Source organism: Emydura macquarii, unplaced genomic scaffold, assembly GCF_026122565.2.
Source record: "Emydura macquarii macquarii isolate MOO-44397 ecotype Brisbane River unplaced genomic scaffold, CSIRO-AGI_Emac_v2 contig_3692, whole genome shotgun sequence".
Taxonomy (NCBI): Eukaryota; Metazoa; Chordata; order Testudines; family Chelidae; genus Emydura; species Emydura macquarii.
Window position 1 is genome coordinate 12891869 of NW_027133829.1, and position 25625 is coordinate 12917493.

A 25625-nucleotide genomic window follows, 5' to 3' on the forward strand; every position below is an offset into this window, starting at 1 on the left:
GGGAGCAGCTGCAGTTGGTGGAGTGCCATTTTGGGACCAAGAAACAAGCATTGACTGCAAAACCAGGAGAGTTCTGTGGCACCTTAAAGACTAACAAGCATTGACTGGTGGGATCACATCCAAATGATGAGCAATGGGTGCAAAATTTTTGGATGCGCAAGGCCACATTCCTGGATCTGTGCACCAAGTTCTTCCCCAGCCCTGCAGCACAGGGATGCCAAAATGAGAGCTGCACTGACAGTGGAGAAGTGGTGATTGCACTGTGGAAACTTGCTGTCATGCTCTTTTGAAGTGGCTCACAACTGTGAGTGCAGACCTCAGGGCAGACTGTCAGAAAACAAGGGCAGGTATCCTAAACTGCCAGAATGTTCCATAATTAGATTTCACCAAGCCAGTAACTAATGTGAACTCCTGGATCACTATCCCAGTTTTACCATGGAGTCCAGAGACAGTCCCCTTAGACTCTCCAGTCTATCTTGCCATCCAGACAGACTGAACCAACAATCACACCACATCAGGTTTCTACCAGTCACAAGAGACCAGTCACTTATTCCAGATCAATAGGTGCTCTTGATCTTACACCAAAGACAACACTGGCACCAGTTCTGTAGTAAACTATCTAAAGGTTTATTAGCTGAGAAAAAGGAATGAGTTTGAGAGAATAAAACAGGTAAAATATATGTACAGGTGAATCACACTTTATAACTCCAAATGGTAGCAGTGATGTTATAAACTGCCAGTTTCCCGAATGTCTTTCAGGGTACCCAGGTTGTCTTGGGGAATCTCTGTTTTGCACCTAGTATGTTTCCCTGGATGAATCCAAACAGTTCAGAGACAAAGGATTGTTCTTTGAATCAATTCTTATATTTTCTTATGATAGAAGACAAGTTGACAGTGTCTCTATCCATGTGGGCTTTTCCTTTGATGACAATGATTGAGGAATGCACTTAGTCTTCAGACACAATGACCATTTGCTTTAAAATTAGCCTTTTTTTCTGTTAAAATTCTTCATTTGCATTCCACAAGGCTTCTTTGATGGGTTACTTAGTTACAGGGGTATACACAATGTAAATGTTTGTTCTTCTTCAAGTGATGGTCCCTATGTGGATTTCATCGTGGGTGCACGTGCGCTCTATATGCTGGAGCTTGAACTGTTGAAAGCAGTGTCCTTTGACCCATGTGCACACCTCACGTTGTCCACGTGGTGCATTCAAGGTCTTATGTTTCTGTGCAGGTTGCAACCTCCTCAGTTTCCTCTTACTGCTTCATGGCTAGAGTCTGAAATCATCTTCTCCTCCTTACATCTGTGTAGCAAGTAAACATTTCCTTCATTAGCAATTAAAATCATTAGTAATTGTTAGTAATTGGTCTTAGCATAGTGTAAAAAAAAACAAAAAAAACCCTAAAAGTTTAAAGTTAAGTCTCCAAGATTTTTCCCCACCCCATTCGTGTGGGGGAGTATGCCAAAACAAGTGGGCTTTAAGAACTGTGCCACATGCCTTCGGTCCTTCTTGATAAGCGACGAGCACCATTGCTGCTTATACTGCTTGGGGGAATCTCATATAGTTTCACAGTGCTCTATCTGCCCCTCCTTCCCATCAAGAACACGGGAGGTGAGGCAATTTAGACTTAGAAAATTCCTTATGGAAGAAGCTATGCGTCCACGTGCACACCAGGAGGTGGCACCAGTGGACCCGTTGAATCACCCATCTGAACCAGTGCCTCCAGCATCACCAGTTGCACACGTCCCAGCGGAGCTGTTGACACCGGCCAAATCACATAAGAAGAAACATGGCCACAGGCATAACAGCAGATCCCCAAGAGGGACTGCCTCTAAATGCCGCGTTCCCTCCCCGAGCCTCAGTCAGCTGGGTGAGAAGTCGACGGCTCCAGCACCCAAAAGGGCTATAGCAGACAAGAAAACAAATCATGTTGTCAGCCCGCCCATCTCTGAAGTCCCTATGAACTACAGATCATCGAGTCCGCTGGATCCAGTACCACTCACTCTGGGCCGCCTATCACCGTTGATTCCCCACGGTAGACTCCTGCAACCAATGGAAGGCTCCGCTGGCAAGGAAACTCAGGATGCCATACAGATCTTGTCTCCAGTTGATGAAGCATTACTGTTGAATCAATGACTGGTACCACAGTATCGCCGGCTCCACAGCCGGTCCCACAACCTTGGCCAGCACTGCAGCCCGCACAGGCTCTGCAACCTCCAGCGGATGTGCATGCACCAACGGCACCACCACTATCAGAACCATTGGAATCTGACTATTCATATGACCCAGAGCAGCATTTCTCCCCAGAACACAGCCCACAACAATACTATGCACCCCTATAAATGCCACCACAACAACAGTGGTTCATATTCCCACAGGACCCGCATATAAGCTCAGACGGACCTCATTGGCAGGGATGGGATCCTTATTACAACCAGGCAACAGCCTCTCATCCCCCTTCAGTATATACCACGCTTTCGGTATCCGGAGAACACACAGGGGCCACGGCACCACCGGTACCACCAGGTCCATCGGATCCGATGAATCCATTGCCCCCTATGGGAGCTTCATCATCACTGGAAGACACCATCATTCTACCCTCTGCATTTCCACTGAATGATCATGGTGAGGAGCTCCTACAACGTATTACAACAACTTTGAAACTGCCAGCGGAAGATGTCACGGAGTCACAGAATGAATTCCTGGACATCCTACAACCAATTGGCCCAGCCAGGATAGTGTTACCAATTCACAAAGCCACCTTACAACCAGCACAAGTAATCTGGCACACCCCAGCATCCTGCGCGCCGACACCCACGCGTGCCGAATGCAAATATCTGATGCCGGCCAAAAACACAGATTTCCTTTTCATGCATCCGCCACCTAACTTGCTGGTGGTTCAAGCCACGGTGCAATGGGCTGGATAACAACATCCCAGAACCACCCCTCCAGAGTGGGCTGCAAAATAGTTAGACCTTGTCAGCCGCAAGGTATACTCGTCTGCGGGCCTTCAGTTTCACATAGCCAGCTACCAGGCCATACTGGCAAAATATGACTTTGTCTTACTCTAGGCTAGCGGAATTCCAGGCCTCAATGCCAAAGGACAATTGTGTGGCGTTCCAGGCCTTAATCAGGGAAGGTAAACTGGTCTCCAAAGTCTCCCTCCAGGCAGCAGTAGATGCAGCAAACACAGTGGCATGGTCCCTAGCATCAGGACTTATACTGAGACGAGACTCGTGGATTACTCGAGCAGGATTACCACTGACCAATGGGTACTAGACCAATGTACAACAAGGCTACACCATAGAGTTCCACACCTTCCCGCCCCACCACACACCATGAGTCACCAACGTGAATGCAAATCAAATCCATCTCCTGTGCCAAGAGATTCTGGCACTGCTACAAAAAGGGGCCATCGAGTGAATCCCCTTCTGCTACAGGAACCATAGGTTCTATTCCCCCTATTTCCTCATCCCAAAGAAGAGGGGAGATCTCAGACCCATTCTGGACTTACGGGTGCTCAACAAATTCATCCACAAATTCCGCTTTCAAATGGTAACGATACCACAAATCACCCTCTCCCTCAATCATGGGGCTTGGTTCATGGCTCTCGATATGAAAGATGCATATTTTCATGTGGACGTCCATCCAGTACACTGCAAATTCCTCCACTTCCAAGTCGGGCAGTTACACTAACTGTTCCTCATTCTCCCCTTTGGGATAGCTACTGCACTACGGGTATTCATGAAAGTTTTTGCAGTCATGGCAGCGTACAGGTGATGACAGGACCGCTCCCTGTTTCCTTACTTGGACAATTGGCTGCTCGTGGCATCGTCACGTGAACACCTGCTTAGCGACTATCCAGATCTTACAAGATCTGTTCGCCGACCTCGGTATATGCATCAACAAGGACAAGTCCACTCTCATTCCTACCAAGAACCTCACGTTTATCAGAGGCCTGATGGACTCCCGAGGAGCAAGGGTGTTTCTCCCCAAAGACCGCTACACCGCCCTTACAAGCATTATTGCACAGTTAGGACACCATCCACGCACGTGTGTTCAGCTGTGTGTCTCTACATGACAGCATCTACATCAGTCACCCCGTATGCTCAACCTCACATGTGCTGTCTACAACATTGATTATGAATGGTTTACGACCCACAAAAGGACCACCTGGACAAACGGGTTTCCCTCACGCCAAGAATGCTAGTCTCCTTGGCATGGTGGTGAGATCCTTCCAAAGTTCTGGTGGGCATACCTTTCCACCAAGCCAAACCAGACAAGATCCTCATAACAGGCACGTCACTTGTGGGCTGGGGGGCCCACATACAGGGCCACAGAGCTCAAGAGCTGTGGTCTCCCAGAGAGGCGATAAGGTATATCAACATCTTGAAATGAGTGGTTTGATGTGCCTTTCATGACCTCCTTCCCCTACTCCAGGGCAAACATAGAATCATAGAGTTGGCAGGGACCTCAGGAGGTCATCTAGTCCAATCCCCTGCTCAGAGCAGGACTAACCTCAGCTAAAGAATCCCAGCCAGGGCTTTGTGAAGCCGCAGCTTAAAAACCTCTAAAGATGGAGATTCCACCACCTGCCTAGGTAACCCATTCCAGTCCTTCACCACCCTCCTAGGGAAAAACTTTTTCCTAAAGTCCAACCTAGACCTTCCCCACTGCAATTTGAGACGGTTGCTCCTTGTTCTATCATCTGCCACCACTGAGAACAGCCTAGCTCCATCCTCCCTGGAACCCCCTTTCAGGTAGTTAAAGGCTGCTATCAAATCCCCCCTCATTCTTCTCTTCTGTAGACCAAACAAGCCTAGTTCCTTAAGCCTCTCCTCATAAGTCTTGTGCTTAATCATCTTAATCATCCCAGCCAGGGCTTTGTGAAGCAGCACCTTAAAAACCTCTAAGAATGAAGATTCCACCACCTCTCTAGATAACCCATTCCAGTGCTTCAGCACCCTCCTAGTGTAAACGTTTTTCCTAATATCAAACCTAGACCTGCAACTTGAGACTATTGCTCCTTGTTCTGTCATCTGCCACTACTAAGAACAGCCTAGCTCCATCCTCTTCGAAATCCCGTTTCAGGTAGTTGAAGGCTGCTATCAAATCCCACCTCTCTTCTGCAGACTAAATAAACCCAATTCCCTCAGTCTCTCCTCATAAGTCTGCAGCTGTCTTATTGCTTCTGGTGATAATCTGGCCATTGTATCTAGAAGATACTTTTTAAAAGGTGGGGGGGAAGGCCAGTACTATCAGATCCTCTTTGTTTTTGCAGGTGAAAATTCATGCTGGTCCCAAGTTTGCCTCGTATTTGACATTCAGCCCTTCAGAAGTAAAATCTCTCCGCACAGAATATGGGGATCTGGAGTGTTGCATTGAGGTGGTGGACAGTATCCAGGAAGCAATTGATCACATCCACAAGTATGGAAGTTCACACACAGATGTTATCATCACAGAAAATGGTTAGTGACCTGAATGGCTCTATTTAATCTACTCTTCTACAGTCTAACTTTCAGACACCTGCTGTGTGAAGTGCACTTTTACCTGTCCTGCAGTAGTAGCCCTTTCCCTGTACTACAGACTCAGAAACCACAAGGGCTGGGGAACTTTGTGATTTATTTCTTCTTCTTAGTCTCTCATTCTCCTGTTTGCAGGTCTATATATTTGATGTCTGTGCTGTGGAGAAAGGGACACATGGGCATCGTTCTGGTCATGGCTGCTCAGTTAATACTGTCATATATTGCTTTACATCTGTTCAGGTTCTCATAATATCCCCGTTATTTGGTATGAGTGCCTGGTTCTGTCTGTTCAGATTTTTCTCTTTCCCTCAGAGAAAACTGCAGAGTTCTTTCTCCAGCATGTGGACAGTGCCTGTGTGTTCTGGAATGCCAGCACCCGATTCTCCGATGGATATCGGTTTGGACTTGGTAAGGGAGCTCAGTGGAATTCTTTTGTGTTGCCTGCAGCGGTGATGTGAATGGGAGATTTTCACTCTTTTTCCTTAAGTATGGTAGAGGAAGCCTGTCTGAATCCTGGAGGATGTGATTGTCCCTTCTCTGATCCCAGTGCTATATGCCTGTCAATAAGAAGGGTTTTATAGAAGGTACAGTAGAAACTTGTACCTTTCACCCAAGAGGACTAGGAGACAGTTGTATGGTGGGTGGAATTAACTGGGGCAGGATCAAAAATCTATACTATCTAGATTAATTGAAGAACAAAGATGTAATGTTGCTAAATTACAGTAGCATTTAGATCCCCTAACCAAAATTGACGCTCCATTGTGCTGAGTACAGTACATCCACATAGCAAGAGATCACACTTTAAAATCACAACAATTTGATTCCAGTTTCAGTTCCAGAATGGTTTCAGTGACCACTTTCTCAAGAATTGCTAGATGTGGTCAGTTGATTTAAAATCAAAATAATTTTTAATGATTTGTGTCAAACTGCATTTATAGAAATTGGAATTCAGTTAAAATGCACAGAAACAGCATTTTACAATTGGTTTATTTAATAAAACAGTCTTAAATGTGCTGAATCAGAAGAAAATAATTATAGAATCATAGAATAATAGGAACAGAAGGGACCTCAGGAGGTATCTAGTCCAACCCCCTGCTCAAAGCAGGGCCAGCCCCAACTAAATTAACCCAGCCAGAGCTATACCAAGCAGGGCCTTAAAGACCTCTAAGGATGGAGATTCCACCACCTCCCCAGGTAACCCATTCTAGTGCTTCACCCTCCTAGTGAAAAAGCTTTTCCTAATAGCCAACCTAGACCTCCCCCACTGCAACTTGAGACCATTGCTCCTTGTTCTGTCATCTGCCACCACTGAGAACAGCCTAGTTTCATCCTCCTGGAGCCCCCTTTCAGGTAGTTTAAGGCTGCTATCAAATCCCCCCTTACTCTTTTCTTCTGCCTAAACAAGCCTTGTTCCTCAGCCTAGTTCCCTCAGCCTCTCCTCATAAGTCATGTGCTCCAGCCCTTTAATCATTTTCGTTGCTCTCTTTCCAGTTTGTCCACATGCTTTCTGGAGTGCGGGACCCAAAACTGGATACAATACTCCAAATGTGGCCTCACCAATTCCAAATAAAAGGAAATAATCACTTCCCTCGATCTGCTGGCAATGCTGCTACTAATGCAGCCCAATATGCCAGTAGCCTTCTTGGCAATAAGGGCGCACAGTTGACACATATCCAGCTTCTTGTCCAGTGTAACCCCCAGGTCTTTTTCCACAGAACTGCCTCGCCAGACGGTCCCCAGTCTGTAGCAGTGCATGGGATTCTTCCATCCTAAGTGCAAGGACTCTGCACTTGTCGTGGTTGAACCTCATCAGATTTCTTTTGGCCCAATCCTCCAATTTATCTGTATTCTATTCCGACCCTCCAGCATAACTATCACTCCCCCTAGCTTAGTGTCATCTGCAAACTTGCTGAGGATGCCATCCACTCCATCCTCCAGATCATTAATGAAGATGTTGAACAAAACTGGCCTCAGGACCAACCCATGGGGCACTCCACTTGTTACCGGCTGCCAGCTAGACATTGAATAGTTAATCACTACCTGATGAGCCCGATGATCTAGCCAGCCTTTTATCCACCTTATAGTCCATTCATCCAGCCCATACTTCTTTAATTTGCTGGCAAAAATACTGTGGGAGATCATATCAAAAGCTTTACTAAAGTCAAGGTATATCACATCCACCGCTTTCCCCATATCCACAGAGCCAGTTAGAGCCAGTCATCTCATCAATTATGAAAATATGTTTTACATTTAAATCTGTTATTAAAGCAAGTATTATATGTAGTTAGTGAATACAACTAATTGTTTCTAGTCACCATGTCTTTGAAAATTTTAGAAATAGTCAATCATCCTCTCAGAACTCATGTTTTATTCATAGATTGGAAGAGGAAAACAAGCTTTCCTGCTTTTTGAACTCCCAGTTAGCTTTTTAACTTAGAATTAAGCAGCTATTACACTTTAGTGGTTGAATAAACTGAAATATAGAAAATATTCTCCCTGCACCTGTAGAAGAGGTTTTTAAGCTGAGGCTTGACAAAGCCCTGGTTGGGATGATATAGCTGAGGTTAGTCCTGCTTTGAGCAGGGGGTTGGACTAGATGACCTCCTGAGGTCCCTTCCAACTCTAATATTCTATGATTCTATGATATTCTATGATTCTAAGAGGTATCTGCTGTCAAAAGCTGATTTTATCACTGCAACAAACTCTGGTTCCATGTGCGTAGCCAATGACTCTCACTAATTCAGCAGTTTGACTTTTTTAAAATTTCTGCAGCAAGCATGTACCATTTGAATATTATGTGTATTTAACTTAAATGACTTTAATAGATTATAGTACGTTATGACTTACTGTAGTTTGTCATAATTTTGAATTTAATTTTTAATACATCAAGAAAAAAACCTATTTAAATAAAATCATTCTTATTTTTTTAAATCTGCTTTTACCCATCCTGTTGGTAGAACTAGAAATGAATTAATGTGTTGTACCATCCCAACTCTCACCACATACTTCAGCAGGCAGTGCTACTGACTATTAAAATGTCAGAAATGAAGTGAGGGGGAGTGAAAAGACAGTTTTCTGGAGGAACTGCATGACTACTCATGCTTAAAGAAGCAGCAGCATCTGCCTCCTCACACCAGGGTTCTGGGACTTGCAGAGAGAGAATGGAGGAAGCGCTCTTGTTTGGAGCACAACCGCAGGAGATTTCCTCTGTAACAGCTCCGACTAGGTCAACTAGGACACTGCCTGGCTGCAGCTGCTGCTTTGTGGTCTAAACATCATTACTTCATGTCCTGGCAGACCCTGCCCTTAGAGTGTGAGGGGGAGGGACACTAAAGCACAAATGCAGTCTGTTTTAGCACGTTAAGGTTTTTGGTTTTTTTTAATTAAGATACCAGCTTGAGATCTATGGACTCAACATTTTTGGAAAAATGAAATGTGGTAAGAGCAGTAGGAACAATACCAAGAAAAGATGCTTCTTCAAGTGCTTGCTCGTGTCAATTCCAGTTAGGTGTGTGTGCGCCTTATGCACAGTTGCCAGAAGGTTTTTCCCCAGTGGTATCCGTATGGTCAGCTCTGGAGCCCCCTGTACTTGTGCCTGCATGGTGCCCTATATAGGGCTCTGCTGACCCTCCACCCTCTCAGTTCCGTCTTATCACCTGTGACAGTTAGCTGGAATCTATTGCCTCTTGCTCAGCAAAAGTCCTTCCTCCAGTGGTTTTCTTTCTAAGTGTCTGTAAATAGTTAGATTAGTGTTAGTAGTTAGTGAGTATTTAGGTTAGATTAGTCGGTTCCCCACAAGGGATCATTACCTTTCCCAGGGGCCAGGGCATGCCTCGGTCCCCTGGTTTCAAACCATGTGGGGCTTGTAAGAAGCCCATGTCAAAGAGCGACTGTCATATTAAGTGTCTTCAATGCTTTGGGGAGACACATCAAAAGGAGTGCTGCAAAATCTGCAGAGACTTTAGTCTCCGCACGCAGGAAAGATGGCTAAAATTCCTTCTAACAGAGACAGCACTTTGCACTTTCCCAAGCCAGTTGAAGCCGGGGGTCACTCCGGGACCTGGTACCAAGGACGGACTTGGGCTCACTGGACTATTGGCACCAAAGACTTCATCAAAAGAATGGCACTGCTCTCCCTCTCCGGTGCCTAATAAAAAGCAGAAGAGCATGGACGGGTTGTTCACCCACACTTAAATCTTCTGGGCATAAGAGCACCAGTGCAATGCGACCCACATTGGGCCACTCAAACATCATCCCTGCATCTGCAGCACTGTCGACTCCAGCCCCACAGAGCGGTGTGTCAAGTCTGGTGCTGACCAGTTCCTCTACCAGGGAACTAGGGGAGGAGGAGCTGCAATCTCCATCTACCACAGAGACCTTCAAAGTGCCCAGGGAGCTTATTGAAGGCACTGAGCTACCACCACCGCACTCCTGCAAGAGACCTTCGGAGGGAGCACTCCTGGTGCCGAGACAGCGGACAACATGGTCGGCAGGGAAACTGGTGATGATGTCCTGCCAGTCGTTGCCATGGCACTGATTGCCGGGACTGAGGGGCACTGTGCCACCTTGATCCTCCAGGAGTGAACACTCAGAATCTGACTCAGAGGCAGAGTCCTATGCCTTGCGGAGGAGTCGGCACCAGGACAGAGGAGGGTACCGGAGCCGAGAGAGATCTCACCTCTTCTCCATGCTGTGGCCCCCGAAGTGACAGGCCCCAGTGCAGTGGCCCTGTCGGACCTCTTAGGCCTTCCATCAAGCCCAGGGTCCGCAGTCAGACCAGTCTGTCTCTGGCGTTGGGGAGCTGAGCTTATCAAGCTTGGTTGGAGACTGTATCAAGGCCGACAGTTGCAAAAATTCAGGGTGAACCAATGTACAGTACCGAATTTGGCACCGGCACAGAGCTAGACTCTGGCACTGAGGCAGAAGAGAAATACCCGGCACTGAACATCCCACAGGGTGCGGAAGGGCAGGATACCACCCCAATCAGAGTCATCTTCCTCATCGCCTGATGACAGTGGCCAGCTTCACTACGGCACTGACGACGGAAGATGGTTGGGCCCACCAGGAGCTCCTCCGCAGAGTTGCCCAAAACCTTGGGATCCAGGTGGAGGAAGTCTCTGAAGGAGGGGGGGGGGACCCGTCAGGACCTGCTAGAGTCACCTTCCCTCTGATTAAGACAATTGACGAGAATATGAAGGTACTGTTGCAAACCCCTGCCTCAATTCCTCCAACTTCCAAGAGGCGTGAAAGAAAATGTTTATGCCATCAAAGGACTCTGAGTGTCTGTATACTCACACGCCCCCTGGGTCTTTAGTTGTCATGGCAGCGAATGAGAGGGAGAGGCAGGGGAACCAAGGGCCCACACCGAAAGCCAAAGATGCAAAACAAATGCACCTCTTTGGCAGGAAAACTTATGGGGGCCTGCAACTCAGGGTGGCAAACCAGCAGGCTGTGCTCAGCAGATACTCCTTTAATACCTGGAGAGCAATGTGAAGTTTGCGGACTCTATTTCTCCAGACTCCAGGAAGGAGTTTGTGGCCCTGGTAGATGAGGGCAAAATTACAGCTAAAGCCTCGCTCTAGAGGGGCATTTTTAGACATTGCTGATGTGACAGCCCATGTTACGGCTTTGGGGGTTGCAGTGCACCACATTTTGTGTCTTCCGGCCAACCCCATGAGGTCCAACAAACTGTGCAGAACCTCCCATTTGAAAGCCAGTCTCTTTTCTCTGACCAGACCAATTCGAGAGTGCACAGCCTTAAGGACTCTAGGCCCACCCTTAAATTCTTGGGTCTGCATACACTTGTGCCACAGAGACGTTATTTTAGGCCTCAGCTACCCCCACGCTTCTACCAGCCTTGACAGAGGCATGACTTTAGTCGTAGGAGAGGCAGGAAGAACAGGAGGAGGCCTTATCAGGCTTCATCCAGCTGTGGTGAGGGATCAATGAAACAGCCCCAAGGCCAGAGGGACAACTTTTGAGGGTGCTTCCAGGGATGGCATACCAGTCCAGACTTTGGATCCTCCACCTTTTATTTTCCAGCAGTTTATCCCATTTCTGCCATGCATGGGCCCAGATCACATCAGACAAATGGGTACTACACACAATAGAACTGGAATATTCTATCCAGTTCAGCTCCCTTTCACCCTCACGTTCTGCACCCTCCCCATCCCTCTTCAGGGACCCCTCTCATGAGTGACTCTAATTCAAGAAGTGCAATAGCTCCTAAAAATAGGGGCAGTGGATGAGGTCCTACCAGATCTCAGGGGCAAGGGGCTCTATTCCCATTACTTCCTAGTCCCGAAGGCCAAGGGCAGTCTTAGACCAATCTTAGGCCTGCGAAACCTCAATAAGTACATGGAAAAAGTTGAAGTTCTTCATGGTCTCCCTGGCATCAGTCATCCCCTCTCTGAATCCAGGAGATTGATACATGGAAGTATGTGTCCTTCAGGTCGAGGGCAGCATACCAATTGTCTCAAGGCACAGGAGATTGCTCCGATTCATGGTCGGACAATCCCACTACCAGTTTACGCGGTTATCATTCAGCCTCTCAGCGGTCCCAGGATCTTCACAAAGTGCATGGCAGTGGTGGCCGTGTTCCTCAGACAGAGGATACAAGTCAACCCCTACCAAGACAACTGGTTAGTCAAAGGTCACTCCTGATAGCAGTCATGGAGATAGTCAGTTTACATAGAGCTTGTAACCCTGACGTTTGCCAAATTAGGTCTCCTGATCAATGTACAAAAGTCGACCTTAGTATCCACTCAAAGGATAGAATGTATAGGTGCGGTTATAGACTCAAATGTGGCCAGGGCCTCCCTTCTGGAGGCTTGTTTCCGGTCCATATTCTCCATGATAGAGGGATGGGAATGACACCCTATGACAAGTCAGGAATTGCTTAAGACTGTTGGGCCACCTGTCAGCCTGTACTTACATGGTCCAGCATGCCAGACTACAACTGAGGCCCTTACAGACATGACTGGCCTCAGTGTACTGGTCGTCCAGGGCCTGCATAGACAAGGTAGTGACAATCCCAACTCAGCTATTGGTCTCATTCCACTGGTGGTTGGACCAGAGCATGGTATGCATGGGAGTCCCATTCTCAGGACTGTCCCTCACCCTCTCACTAATGACCGACATGTCGGACATGGGTTGGGGAGCTCATCTGGGCTCCCTAAGGATTCGGGGATTGTGGTCACAGGAAGACCTGTCCACCCCCATTAATGTGAGAGAGTGAAGAGCAGTATGCCTTGCCTGTCAAGCCTCATCTGGAAGGCAAGTGCGTCGCAGTAAAAACAGACAACACTACAACGATGTTCTATATAAACAGATAAGGTGGTGCTTACTCCTCCCTCCTGTGTCAGAAAGCCTTCTGGCATTTCTGCATAGCACAAGCAATACACGTACTTAACGGGGTCCCAGAACACACTCACAGACCACCTCAGCAGGTCAGTATCTACTCACGAGTGGTCTCTCTGCCCAAACATGATGAACAATATATTCTGAAGGTGGGGGACTCCCCAGATAGACTTGTTTATGACAAAGTCCAACAGAAAATGTGCCAATTCTGCTCTTTCCAGAACCACAGTCCGGGATCGATTGCAGGCGCCTTCCTCATTCCCCAGTTGGGTCATCTTCTCTATGCCTTTCTCCAGATACCTCTGGTACACAAGGTCCTTCTGAAGGCCAGGAAGGACAAGTTGCTTATGAGCTTGATAGCCCCAGCAGCACTGGTTTCCCATGCCCCTTGTGCTATCAGTGGAGAACCATATCAGTCTTCCACTAGTGCCAGACCTGATTATGCAAGACCACAGCTGTCTTTGCTAACTGAATCTACAATCCCTTCACCTTACAGCATGGAAGCTCCTTGACTGAACCAGCAGGAAATGGAGTGTTTGGAGCAGGTCATGGAAATTTTACTGGGAAGTAGGAATCCCTCCACCAGGGCTACCTACCTACTAAAATGGAAAAGATTCTCTATTTGGTCTAGACAGAAAGGCACATCCCCAGAAATGTCAACAATTCCTCTCATTCTGGACTACCTGTTGCATTTTGAACATCAAGGACTGTCAGCATCTTCAGTTAGAGTCCACCTAGCTGCCATTTCAGCTTTCCACCCAGGGATGGCTGGCCATTCAGTCTTCTCGACCCACACGATAGGCTGCTTCCTCAAGGGTCTCAACAGGTTGTTTCCTCAAATGCACCAACCAATTCCCCAATGGGACCTTAACTTGGTGCTGTCAGCGCTGATGAGACCACCATTCGAACCTTTAGCGACATGCTCCCTCTTGTACCTGTCATGGAAGGTAGCCTTCCTACCTTCCTGGTAGCCTTCCTGGCCATTACATCAGCCAGAAGGGCTTTGGAACTGAAGGTCTTGATGTCGGAGCCTGCTTATATCGTCATCTTTTAGGACAAGGTTCACCTGCGGCCACACCCAGCCTACCTTCTGAAGGTAGTTTTGAAGTTTCATTCAAATCAGGACATTTTTCTTTTGTTTTCTACCCCAAACCGCATGCTAATAGCCATGAGCAGAGTCTTCACTCATTAGACATTAGGAGGGCATTGGCCTTCTATATTGAAATAACAAAGCTATTTAGGAATACATCTCAGTTCTTTATAGAAGTGGCAGACAGAATGAAGGGCCTCCCTGTCTCCTCAGAGGATCACATCATGCATCAAAGCATGTTACGACCTGGTGAAAGTGCCTGCCCTGGTGTTGACAGCTCACTCCACAAAGGCCCAGGCGACCTCAACAGCCTTCTTGGCCCAAGTCCCGATCCAGCACAGCTGTAGGGCAGCAATGTGGTCTTCCATCCACACTTTCGCAGCGCACTACACCATCATTTGCTAAGCCAGGGACGATTCAGCAGTCGGCAGAGCAGTTTTGCAATCAGTATCCCATTGAACTGCGACCCTGCCACCTAGGGGTCTATTTGTGAGTCACCTAATTGGAATCGACATTAGCAAGCACTCAAAGAAGAAAAGACGGTTCTGTAACTGTTGTTCTTTTAAGATGTGTTGCTCATGTCCATTCCAAGACCCACCCACCTATCCCTCTGTCGGCAAGATGGAACTGAGAGGGTGAAGGGTCGGCAAAGCCCTCTATAGGGCGCCATGGAGGCACGACTCCAGGGGGCTCCAGAGCTGACCCTACGGATACCATTGGGGGAAAATCCTTCTGGCAAGTGCGCATGAGGTGCGCACACACCTAACTGGAATGGACAGGAGCAACACACTTCGAAGAACAACAGTTACAGAAGGTTAGTAACCGTCTTTTTTATAGTGATTGCAGGTAGAAGAATAAAAAGACACATGTTTGCAGAGTAATACTACTATAACTTTTTAAAATACAAATTGATCAATACTGCTCTGGGCCTTTGGAAAATGGATTGTGAAAGACAAACTAATGGATTTTCTCTTTCCCCTTTTAAATGAAAGGAAATTATAGAGCACTGAAGGCAGTAAATGCTTACAGCAAAGAGCTAATTGCGCAAAACTTCTTCTCATCATCTTGTATCTACACCTCCCTCTTTCTTGCAGGTGCAGAGGTTGGAATCAGTACTTCTCGTATCCATGCCCGTGGGCCGGTGGGAATTGAGGGGCTATTAACTACAAAGTGGTTGCTGAAAGGGGAGAATCATGTTGTTTCTGACTTCTCTGAGCATGGGAGTATGAAGTATCTTCATGAGACCCTCCCTCTCCCTCAGAGAAACACCATCTGAGTGCATCTGAGGAGAGCCCATGAGTGTGAAATGTTTACTGAAGATGTTCAGGCTTCGAGCACTCTCTAGGGACGAGATTGTACTTCACTTTCTCTACACTTTGGCTCCTCCAGGTTCTTCTTGGACACTTCAGTAAAATTAAGACAAACTGATTGTGTCTGTGCCTGAGAGTTGTTGCTCCTGCTCGCTGTTTCCTTGTGTAACAACAAATGCAGCTGTTGCAGATAGGGTACCCTGATACCACAGCCCTCCTCCCTCAAACTGTACAAAGGCCTCTAAGCCTCTCCACTGTTTTCTTTCCTTGCCTTGCTCTGTGTAGTGCAGTATGTGTGTTCTTAGATTTGGGATGGAGCCATTTGCTCTTCTTAATGCCTTCCTGTTGCTTTAAAACATCTCTTCTTCTGTTCTATAACTCTTCAATTCTGAGAGGAGATATAGTATTTCTGAATTTGTTTTTTTTTTAAGGTTTAGGATCTTGGCAGCTTTTGAAAATTCAGAAGTGCTGTGACAATTATTTTATCTGTATTTAAATGTTAAATAACAACTGAAGGAATATTCCCAATGTTTAACAATGTTTTGACCAAGAGATCCTTTTTAATCTGATTTCTTTTAATTGCTGACTAATGTAGATAATTTCATAGTTGTAAATTATGTGGATTTCATTACCCTTTTATGAATATTTGTACCAAATATTTTTGCTCTGGGATTTTATATGAAACTTAATCACCTCCAAAAGAGAATGGAAACAATCTTTTAGTTGCCATTGTTTTCAAAATAAAGTTTATGCAAAATGACTTTGGCTCTTAATGTGTGATTGCTTGAGATAAAATTGTAATGCTCTCTCTTGGGTGACTTCCCCTAATTAAGGATGCCAAATATATGGAGGATGATGGTCCCATGATTAAACTTTTCACCCATGCGTTTTGTTAATATTTTCACTTTTCACACAAAAATCAGTAATATTTAATACAGGGTAATTCTGTTCTCCACATCTCCCTAGCTCGGGGGCAAAGGACTGGGGGGAGGAGGAAGTTAAGTGTTGGCTGCTAGAAGCAGCCAGGGCACACCTGAGAGTCTGACAAAGGAGATCAGACAAAGCTTGAATAATGGGATTCACTACAGTTTGGCTGGGCTCTGGCTACCTTCATTTAACCTTCATTCCTTTCTGCTAACCACAGTCTTCCTGTGCTGCATTCCAGTTGACTAATAAACCCGACTGTTTGACAGCACTGGCTGAGTGTCACTGAAGATATTTGCAGAGGTGCATTGCTCCCTTAAAATTGCACAAGTCTCCCCCAGAGGTCTGTCTCAGTGGGAAGCACGAGTGCTGACAGCCCAGAGGTCCAGTCTAAGGAAGCAGTGAAGCTCCCGGGCTTACCCTGGAGGAAGGGTGGAACCCCCTAGAGCACTTGGCACACTGAAGGGGTCCTCTCAGAGCCTGTTCCAAAGCTGGGGCCATAGCACCAATCCTGTGGCTCCCTGAAAAATGGTAGGATGCTGAATGCAGAAGTATTTTCGACTAAGCGACTTGCAGCAGAAAAACAAGGGTAGTAAAGGGAACAGCAAGACAATGGTGCCTATCCACTTCCCTAAAAAGGACATTGTTGAACTTCCCAATGCCTAACCCTCTATCCTTGTACAGGTTTGCAAATTGTAGCTGATTGCACAGCTGAAGAAAGATGATCTGTCTAAGAAGCAGGTTCCAGACTGAAGTGGGTTTCCAAGAGAGTCCAAGAGTGACAGGCAGCAGCAGGGTGTTCTCAAGACCCAGTGTCCCCATCAGGGTGTCTTCATGATCTGGTTCCTCATAGATTTGAAGCAGTGGGTGTTGAAGCTGAGAGTGAAGGCGCTTGAGCTGGAGCAACAGAAACTAGTTGACAGTGAGACGCAGCGAAAACATTAACTGTAGATGGAGAAATGGAGGGGAAAGAGGAGATAAGTGGGGCTAGACCCCGAGATGCCAATTCTGCGGGAAACCTAGATACCAAATTATTGCTCCAGTTTAAGAAGGGATATAGATGCCTACCTCACTGCCTTTGAAAAGACTTGCGATTTGAACCAGGTTGACCCTGTGGACCAGCTCATCTCTCATCTTACTCATTCCGAAAGCCATAGAGACGTACAGCCAGATGGATACAGTTGATGCTAGGGACTAAGAAGAGTTCAAAAAGGCTCTGCTGCTTAAGTTAGAATTGACACCCAAGGCTTATAGGAAACTAATTTGTGGTGTGCAAAAGACCCAAGGTGTGACCTACATTGAAGCTACCACTCTGATGGGAGACTATCTCCACAGTTGGGGTACTGGTGCAGGTGTCACTATGCTGCAGTATTTGTGTGACATAGTTGGTTTGGAGCAACTCAGTGAGAGCTGTCCACGTGAGCTTAAAATGTGCTTAGTGGACAGGAAGCCAAAGGTGGTGCTTCGAGTGCTGGGCCCTATGTGGATTCCAGGGGCTCACTGAGCAGAACGGTCACCGAGTGTCTCCTCAGTGCAGAGTGCACCGCTGGTACTGGGCTCGAGTTGGCACCAAGCAACATCCCTGGTGCCGAAGAGGAAGAAGCACGTGGACACTCCCCTGTGCCGTCGGTACGGGCAGGGTCAAGTGCGGAGATGCACCGGCCACGGCCCTTCGAGTCTTCTCTCGTGCCTGCATCTCCGAGCAGGGAGCCTCCTCCAACTCCTGGAAGTGGGAGAGTGCCCCTGCTGACGCCGTGAACACTGGATGCTTTTCAGGCGGCAAGAGCCTTGTTGGCCTTACCTACGCCCCCACTCTGCCGAGGGAGAAGGGGCCGGTGTCCTGGGGAAAGCCCGCGTTGGGTCCCCCTGAAGGGCAGTGGAGATCCCCCGGTACAGGGAGGAAGATATCCCGCCAGATGGCCACCGGGAGTAGAGCGAGGACACTCCCCCAGCAGTCACTCCAGCTCAGTGGCGTCGAGCCGGCCTGCTTCGACTCAGGCTGCGGAGTCTCCCTCTCGACACCAACATCGCTCTCCGGCACTGGAGGCAGCGCAGGCCAAGAGGCGGCACCGGTTGAGGTCTACCAGGCGGCGCTCAGACAGCTCTTGCTCCACATCCCTGGCATGGATGAGTTCGCCCGACCCGAGAAGGCGCAGAACCTGGTCACTGTCAGAGGACTCGGCACAGGGGGATTTGCCTGCACCGAGGCGGCACGGAACCCGGTCGCCACACAAACACAGTCCCCAACGCAGAACCCAGTCGCCATAGTCAGGCTCAGCACTGCGGAGTTCAGAGCGGCGCCAGTCTCTATCACCAAAGGGTAAGCAGCACCGTAAGTCATGGGTGTGGAGACCTCGAGCTCTTCAGAGCGCACGTCTACTCGCCGGCACCGTTCGCGGCAATGGAGGGGATCCCCGTCATCCTCCAGGTCAGAGGCATTGCGAGGACAGTCCCCGGCACCGGACAGCACCTGGGACCAAGGCCGTGCACGGCACCGCAGGTCTAGTGGCTCAGGGTCCCACAGGAGGGAAAGTTGTTGGGACAGCCAACACCCCCACAAGGCACCACAGCTGGTAGCACAGTCAGCCCCAGGTTGGCCCCAGGGTCAATGGCTGCAGAAATGGCCCTAATAATGGCCTTATTGGGCTCCATGGGGCATCCAGATGCGACAGAGGCCACAATCCATCCTGTCAGTGGGGGTTCGGTCCATGCCTGCGGCTCAGGAGAAGGCCTATAGACACCACTCCTCAGATGAGAAGTCAGACCCTATGGAAGGACCCTCTATAGGTGCATCCCTTCGTCAGGTGAGGGAACACCCGCAGGCGCGCCTCAGCAGTCCTCTTCCTCCTCACCAGACGAGGCAGTCTCCTGGGACCATATGGCGCCACTGGAGGATTTCAGAGTGCAACAGGAGCTGCTCAAGAGGGTGACTTCTAACCTGGGGCTGGAGGTGACGGAGTTAGAGGAGGCTGATTATACCCTCTTCAATGTGCTGGCGGCGGCTGCCCCAGTGAGGGTGGCCTTACCAGTTCACGATAGGGTCCTCAAAATTGTAAAGGCCCTCTGGCAAACCCCTTCCACGGTCGCCCCTACGTCAAAGGTGGCCGAGAAAAAGTATTATGCCCTGGCCGAAGGGTTCGAGTATCTGTGCACTCACCCAGCCCCCGGAACCCTAGTGGTAGACGCAGCCAACCAGCGGGACAGGCAAGGTCAGCCAGGTTCCACTCCCAAGAACAAAGACAGCAAAAAGCTGGATTTGTTTGGGAGAAAAATGTATTCAATGGCACGCCTGCACTTCAGGATTGCCAACCATCAGGCCCTCCTGGGGAGCTACAATTTTAACTTGTGGGACTCCCTCAGGCGGTTTGCTGAGGCCCTGCCCCAGGACCAGGCTGCAGACCTTACCACCATCCTGGATGAAGGAATCACGGTGGCTAGGGCAGCGCTCCAGACATCCAGTGACGCTGCTGACTCGGTGGGTAGGGCCATAGCCTCCGCCATTGCCATAAGACGGTGCTCGTGGCTGCAATCCTCAGGCCTGTCCCAGGAGGTGCAGCAATCAATTCAGGACTTTCCCTTTGATGGGTCGGCTCTATTATCCAGTCAGACCAATGCAAAGCTGCATGGTGTGAAGGACTCCAGGGCCACGCTTCGCTCCCTGCTCCTGTACACACCCCAGGCTTCCAGGCGGCAGGCATGGCCCCAGGCGCAGCAGCAGCCAAGGCCTCCATCTAGATCCTTTCAACCCTATAGAAATAGGGACAGGAATAGGGGGTTCAGAAGTAGAAATCAACCCCCCCAGCTCATCCTCATCCCCCCAATAGAGGCCCCCCCAGGGGGTCGGATACCAGTTAAATAGTTTACACCTACCCCACCGCCTAATCCTCCCTCTACATCCCTCTTCAGGGACCTCTTTCACTTCAGGTGGCTATCCTCCCCAGCCACAGGCGTCTCTCCGTCTCACGGTGGCTGGCTCCCACTAACAGTTCACAGCCCTGCCCTTTGGCCTACCCGCTTGTGGCGGACTCCCCGGGCAATGCTGAAAGGTGTTCCATTCGAGGAACCGGTCCACTCGGTCACCCTAATTTCTGACGCTTCCGCTGTAGGATGGGGAGCCCGCATCAATGCCAACCCAGGCAATCAGGGGGTTTGGTCAGGGGAGAAGAAGCTCCAGCACAGCAACGTGAAGGAGCTGAGGGCCATTCGCCTAGCATATAAGGTGTTCTTCTGTTTCCTGACAGCCAGAGTGGTGCAGGTGCTGACGGACGACACCGCAGCCATGGTTTACATAGACAGGTGGGGGGTCGAGCGCCCCTCGGCCCTCTGCAAAGACTCCCAGAAGTGAGGAACGATGAGGCAGATAGTCGTTCCTACCCCGCCATGACTGGCCATTGCATCTGGAGGTAGTGGCGTTGATCTTCCAGAAGGGGTTCCCCAACTGGACCTATTTGCGTTGGCCTGGAACGTGAAGCGTCCAAGGTTCTGTTTGCTCCAGGTTCGCGTGACTGGGTCAATTTCCAATGCATTCCTCATGAACTATTGCACAGGACCTAGACCCCCCCTGCACCCTATGGCCTGGAGGCCCTGTGGCTGGCAGAGGGAAAGAGCGCCTGCTCGGTGCAGGCCCAACAACTCTTGCTTGGCAGCAGGAAATCTTCTACACAGGTTGTGTATTGGGCTAAGTGGAAATGGTTTACCTCTTAGGCTGGGCAGACTGCCCCAGACTCCACCTATCGCCTTAACAGGCGACCCTGGAGTACCTGCTCCAGATAAAGCTCCAGGGTCTGGTGTTGGCCTCGCTGAAGGTTCACCTGGTGGCCGTTTCAGCCTTCCACCAGCCGCTAGAGGGGGGACTGCTGTTCTCCTACCCCATGTTGGTTAGGTTCCTCAAGGGGGTGGAGAGGCTTTGGGGTGGGGATGGGCAGGGGTTAGAGGGTTAGGGTGAGGGGGTGGGGGGGAGGGAGAGGTTGAAGAGGTTAGAGGGTCGGGGGTTTAGGGGAAGGGGTGGGTCGGGGGAGGGGTGGGGGGTGGGTTAGGGGTTTAGGTCAGAGTGAGGGTTAGGGGTTAGGTCAGAGTGAGGGGGTAGGGGGAGGGTTGTGGTTTAGGGGGAGGGTTTAGGGGGAGGGTTAGGTTTAGGGTTGGGGGAGGGGGGTTAAGGGTGAGGGGTTAGGTTTAGGGCCAGGGCGAGGGCAGTTAAAGTTAGGGTTTAGGATGAGGGCTAGGGTCTAGGGTTAAGGGTGAGGGTTGGGGATGGGGGTTTAGGGTCAGGGTCAGAAAAATCATATATAAGGCACAGAGCTTTTGTGATTGTGGACTGCAGAAGGAGAAGACAACCTTGACAGCAGATAAAGCAGAGGACACTAGCAGCAAGGAAGCAGGACAACATCATATTGCAGCAGCAGTGGCAACAGCAGAATATTGACACAGCAGAAGGACCATTGAGATGATAGAGGGATTAAATCAAAGTAGTCAGTATGATTTTTCCTTAAAATAAGGAATGGATGTGTACAATTGTAAATGACTCTGGATGCCTCCACTTGAATGATCTCTAACACCTCCCATTCTATGACTGCCTAATCAACACATAGAATGTTGGGTAGTTTGTAGTAGTATTAGTCTTCTATTGTAATGTCACTGTAGCACGGTGCTGCGGCCTTCCTCGACGCCTGGGCCCATTCTGGCTCCTCAAGAGCATCCTCCTGAAGTTCTGGCTGCACTTCTCCTGCACCTCTTCCTGTATGCACACCCCATCCATGGCCCCACGACGTTGCAGGACCTCCTCATCAACCTCCTCCTCGCTTTGGCCAAGGTGGCTCTCTATAACAACAGGGAGAGGATGTTGACTGAGGAGGTGCTCTGCTAAAGTGGGGCCTATTTCCATTCCTCCATCCAAGCACATTTCAGGGCAGAGTTCCTCTGGGCCACTTCCACTGACACCTTAGCTGATTTTGAGGAGCAATGGGCACTGTCCGTGGTTCTCTGCTCAGTATCCCCTTCAGGTTCTCTCCGTTTAACCCTTTGACCTTCACGCCTATTCCTGTTTTCTCATTTGTTGTCCCTTGAAATTATTTGAGTCCCAGACCCAGTGAATCTTCCCCTTAGGGAGAAGGGGCACAAGCCCGCCCCGTCCCAGAACCCAAATAGGACCCCTTCCTGCAGATATTAGGAGTGACCTTTATTTCACCCTATCCTACCTTGCTGCTATTAGTCGGTTTCTTAACACCTTGATTGTCTCTCCCTTTTTTTCTTTCTTTTAGCGATGACATCATTGGCCACCATTTTTTATTTCTAACTAAAACTTACTCTAAACCATCATTAATTACTACTTATCAGAAACCTTAACCTTAAAACCAACTATATTGCTATTCATGCCTGAAGATCATGTTACTGTCACCACTTTTGTTTTTCTGATCAAAGCAGCTAAAACCTTTGCTGTTTTTGTCCCGCTCTGCCTGATTTATCCCACTCTGTTGTTGATCTCCTTCTGTGGGCTAGAGCAGCTTTAAAAATCTCTTGTATCACCTGCAGCCCTGGTCCTTCCCCCTGCTGGGCCATGGAATTTTTACAGCATTGGAGGGGTCTTAGAAAAAGAGAGATTAAGAACCCCTGATCTAGACTGTAGAACAGCTTTGTCCTCTCATTTCTGCAACCTGGAGTGCTTTTTACATTGCTTTGCTGTGAGAAGAACCATTACTGCTGAGTGCATATGCAGCTGTCAGCCTGTAAATTACTCCCAGGTACACAGCATTAGTGCAGACAGACAGCCACTCATAGAATCATAGAAGATTAGAGCTGGAAGGGACCTCAGGAGGTCAGCTAGCCCAACCCCCTGCTCAAAGCAGGACTAACCTCAGCTAAATCATCCCAGCCAGGGCTTTGTCAAGCCACAACATAAAAAAACCTCTAAAGATGGAGATTCCACCACCTCCCTAGGTAACCCAGTCCAGTGCTTCACCAGCCTCCTAGTGAAAAACCTTTTCCTAATATCCAACCTAGACCTCCCCCCCTGCAACTTGAGACCATTTCTCCTTGTTCTGTCATCTACTACCATTGAGAACAGCCTAGCTCCATCCTCCCTGAAACCCCCTTTCAGGTAGTTAAAGGCTGATATCAAATCCCCCCATATTCTTCTCTTTTGCAGACAAAACAAGCCTAGTTCCTTCAGCGTCTTCTCATAAGTCATGTGCTCCAGCCCCCTAATCATTTTTGTTGCCCTCCACTGGACTCTCTCCAACTTGTCCACTTCCTTTTTGTAGTGGGAGGCCCAAAACAGGACACAATACTCCAAATGCGGCCTCACCAATGCCTAATAGAGGGGAATGATCACTTCCCATGATCTGCTGGCAATGCTCCTACTAATGCAGCCGAATATGCTATTAGCCTTCTTGGCAACCAGAGCACACTGCTGACTCATATCCAGCTTCTCATCCACTGTAACCCCCAGGTCCTTTTCTGCAGAACTGCTGCCTAGCTCATCAGTCCCCAGTCTGTAGTGTGCATGCGATTCTTCCATCTTAAGTGCAGGACTCTGCACTTGTCCTTGTTGAACATCATCACATTGCTTTTGGCCCAATCCTCCAATTTGTCTCGGTCACTCTGTATCCTACCACTACCTTCCAAGGTATCTACCACTCCCCCTAGCTTAGTGTCATCTGCAAACTTGCTGAGGGTGCAATCTACCCCATCCTCCAGATCATTAATGAAGATGTTGAACAAAACCGAACCCCAGGGCACTCTGTGTTATGCTGCGAAAGACTCACTGGCAAATTCCCAGTCTCAGACGCTCCCTCCCAGCAGTGTTCAGCTTGTACTGGCCAGCACAGTACTAGACTCTGAGACCTCATATAAAGTCTGTCATTTCATTAATAGAACAAGCCCTGTTATCTCAAGTAGAGATTCCCAAGCACTTCAGTCCAAACAGAGTGGTTAAATAAAACAAGTTTATTAACTACAGAAAGAAAGATTTTAAGTCAGCAGTTCTCAAACTGAGGGTCCTGACTCAAAAGGGATTGCAAGCCTGTTGTGGTATTGCCAGCCTTACTTCTGTGCTGCCTTCAGAGCTAGGTGGCTGGAGATCGGTGGCTGCTAGCTGAGTGCCACCAGCAGCAGTGCAGAAGGGTAGTAATACCATACATGCCAGGTCAGCATGAAGGCAGAGTGGTGGCTACTGGCTGGGCTCCCACCTCTGAAGGCAGTGCCACTGCCAGCAGCAGTGCAGAAGGAAGGGTGGCCTGTTATTGGGGGGGTGGAGTGGGGTTCACAGCCTGAAATATTTTCACAGGGGGTCCCAGCAAACATGTTTGAGACCCCCTGTTTTAAGTGATTACAAGTAATGAGGCATAAAAGTCAAAATTGGTTACAAAGAAAATGAATGGCAAACTAATGCCTAACTTAGCAAGTTAAATGGCTTCAAAGCAAACATTTTTTCTTACTGTGTGTTCTTCAGTCTTTATGGGCTGGAATCGTCCAAGCCAGGACCCATCCCCCACCTGTTTCTTCAGGTGTTGTTGCTGCCAGGAGAGGAGAGGAGTGGAGTGGAGGAGAGAGGTGATTAGTGGGATTTTTCCTCTGTTCTTACACTTTTGTCCCCTCTGGGGACCAGATGAGAGGAGGTCTGAGGAATGGAAACCTCAAAATATGTCTTTGCCAATATGTGAAGTTCTTGCTCACACCCTTCATCCTGCCAGAGAATAGCTGTGTATCCAGGTTATAGTCTGATAGCCAGGTATCAGCATAATCAAATGGACTAAGGTGTGGGCTAGCCCTCTGTCTCTGCGGAACTGGACTGTGACTGTTTTTCTAAACTTAGTAATGCCATACAGCACAATCTTACAAATGTACATAGACCTTTACCACACATATTTTACCAGGATGATAAAGTTCAGCAGATTATGAGTTTTCAAATGATACCGCAGAAGACATTCTTTGTACAAAATTTATCTCAGTCTTGGAAAAAGGATGAACATGGGGTATAGGCTAGTGCATGATGTAGTTATTACTGTACCTAGGGGCATCAAAGTGTGTAGAGGCCCTGAGTTTTATTTAATTATAGAAATTTATTGTATGTATTTTTACTTACATTTGTGATTAATGAATAATAATGTAAAACAGCAAAACCTTAGGTGCATGTGATTATATGGATGCACACATGCGATCCAGGAGGTGGGGTGATGTGCATGGATCAATCCAAAATAACAAAAGATTCAATTTTTTTATGATTTATTGTGATTACTTGCTGTGGTTTAGGCAGTTTATTATGAGAAATCAAATAAATCTTTTCAGCTTGTTCAGCTAAGCCTTTAGGAGAGGAAAAAGTTCAATTAGGTTTGATACTCTTAAAGATTAGCATGGTGGTTTTCTAATTTTTGTATTGGTGACCCCTTTCACATAGCAAGCCTCTGAGCGTAACCCCCTC

General features: G+C 48.3%; 1 protein-coding gene across 4 annotated transcripts in view; it reads left to right on the forward strand.

The window, feature by feature from the left end:
• The window catches only part of ALDH18A1 (aldehyde dehydrogenase 18 family member A1), a 105376-nt gene extending 89330 nt beyond the window's left edge, over positions 1–16046 (forward strand). For all 4 annotated transcript variants that reach the window (XM_067536991.1, XM_067536992.1, XM_067536993.1 and 1 more), the window contains 3 exons: positions 5284–5470; positions 5840–5935; positions 15071–16046. In XM_067536991.1, coding sequence (XP_067393092.1) covers positions 5284–5470; positions 5840–5935; positions 15071–15252 — 465 coding nt within the window. In that variant the 3' untranslated portion in view covers positions 15253–16046. The remainder of the gene's footprint in view (positions 1–5283; positions 5471–5839; positions 5936–15070) is intronic.
• The last annotated feature ends 9579 nt before the right edge of the window (positions 16047–25625 follow it).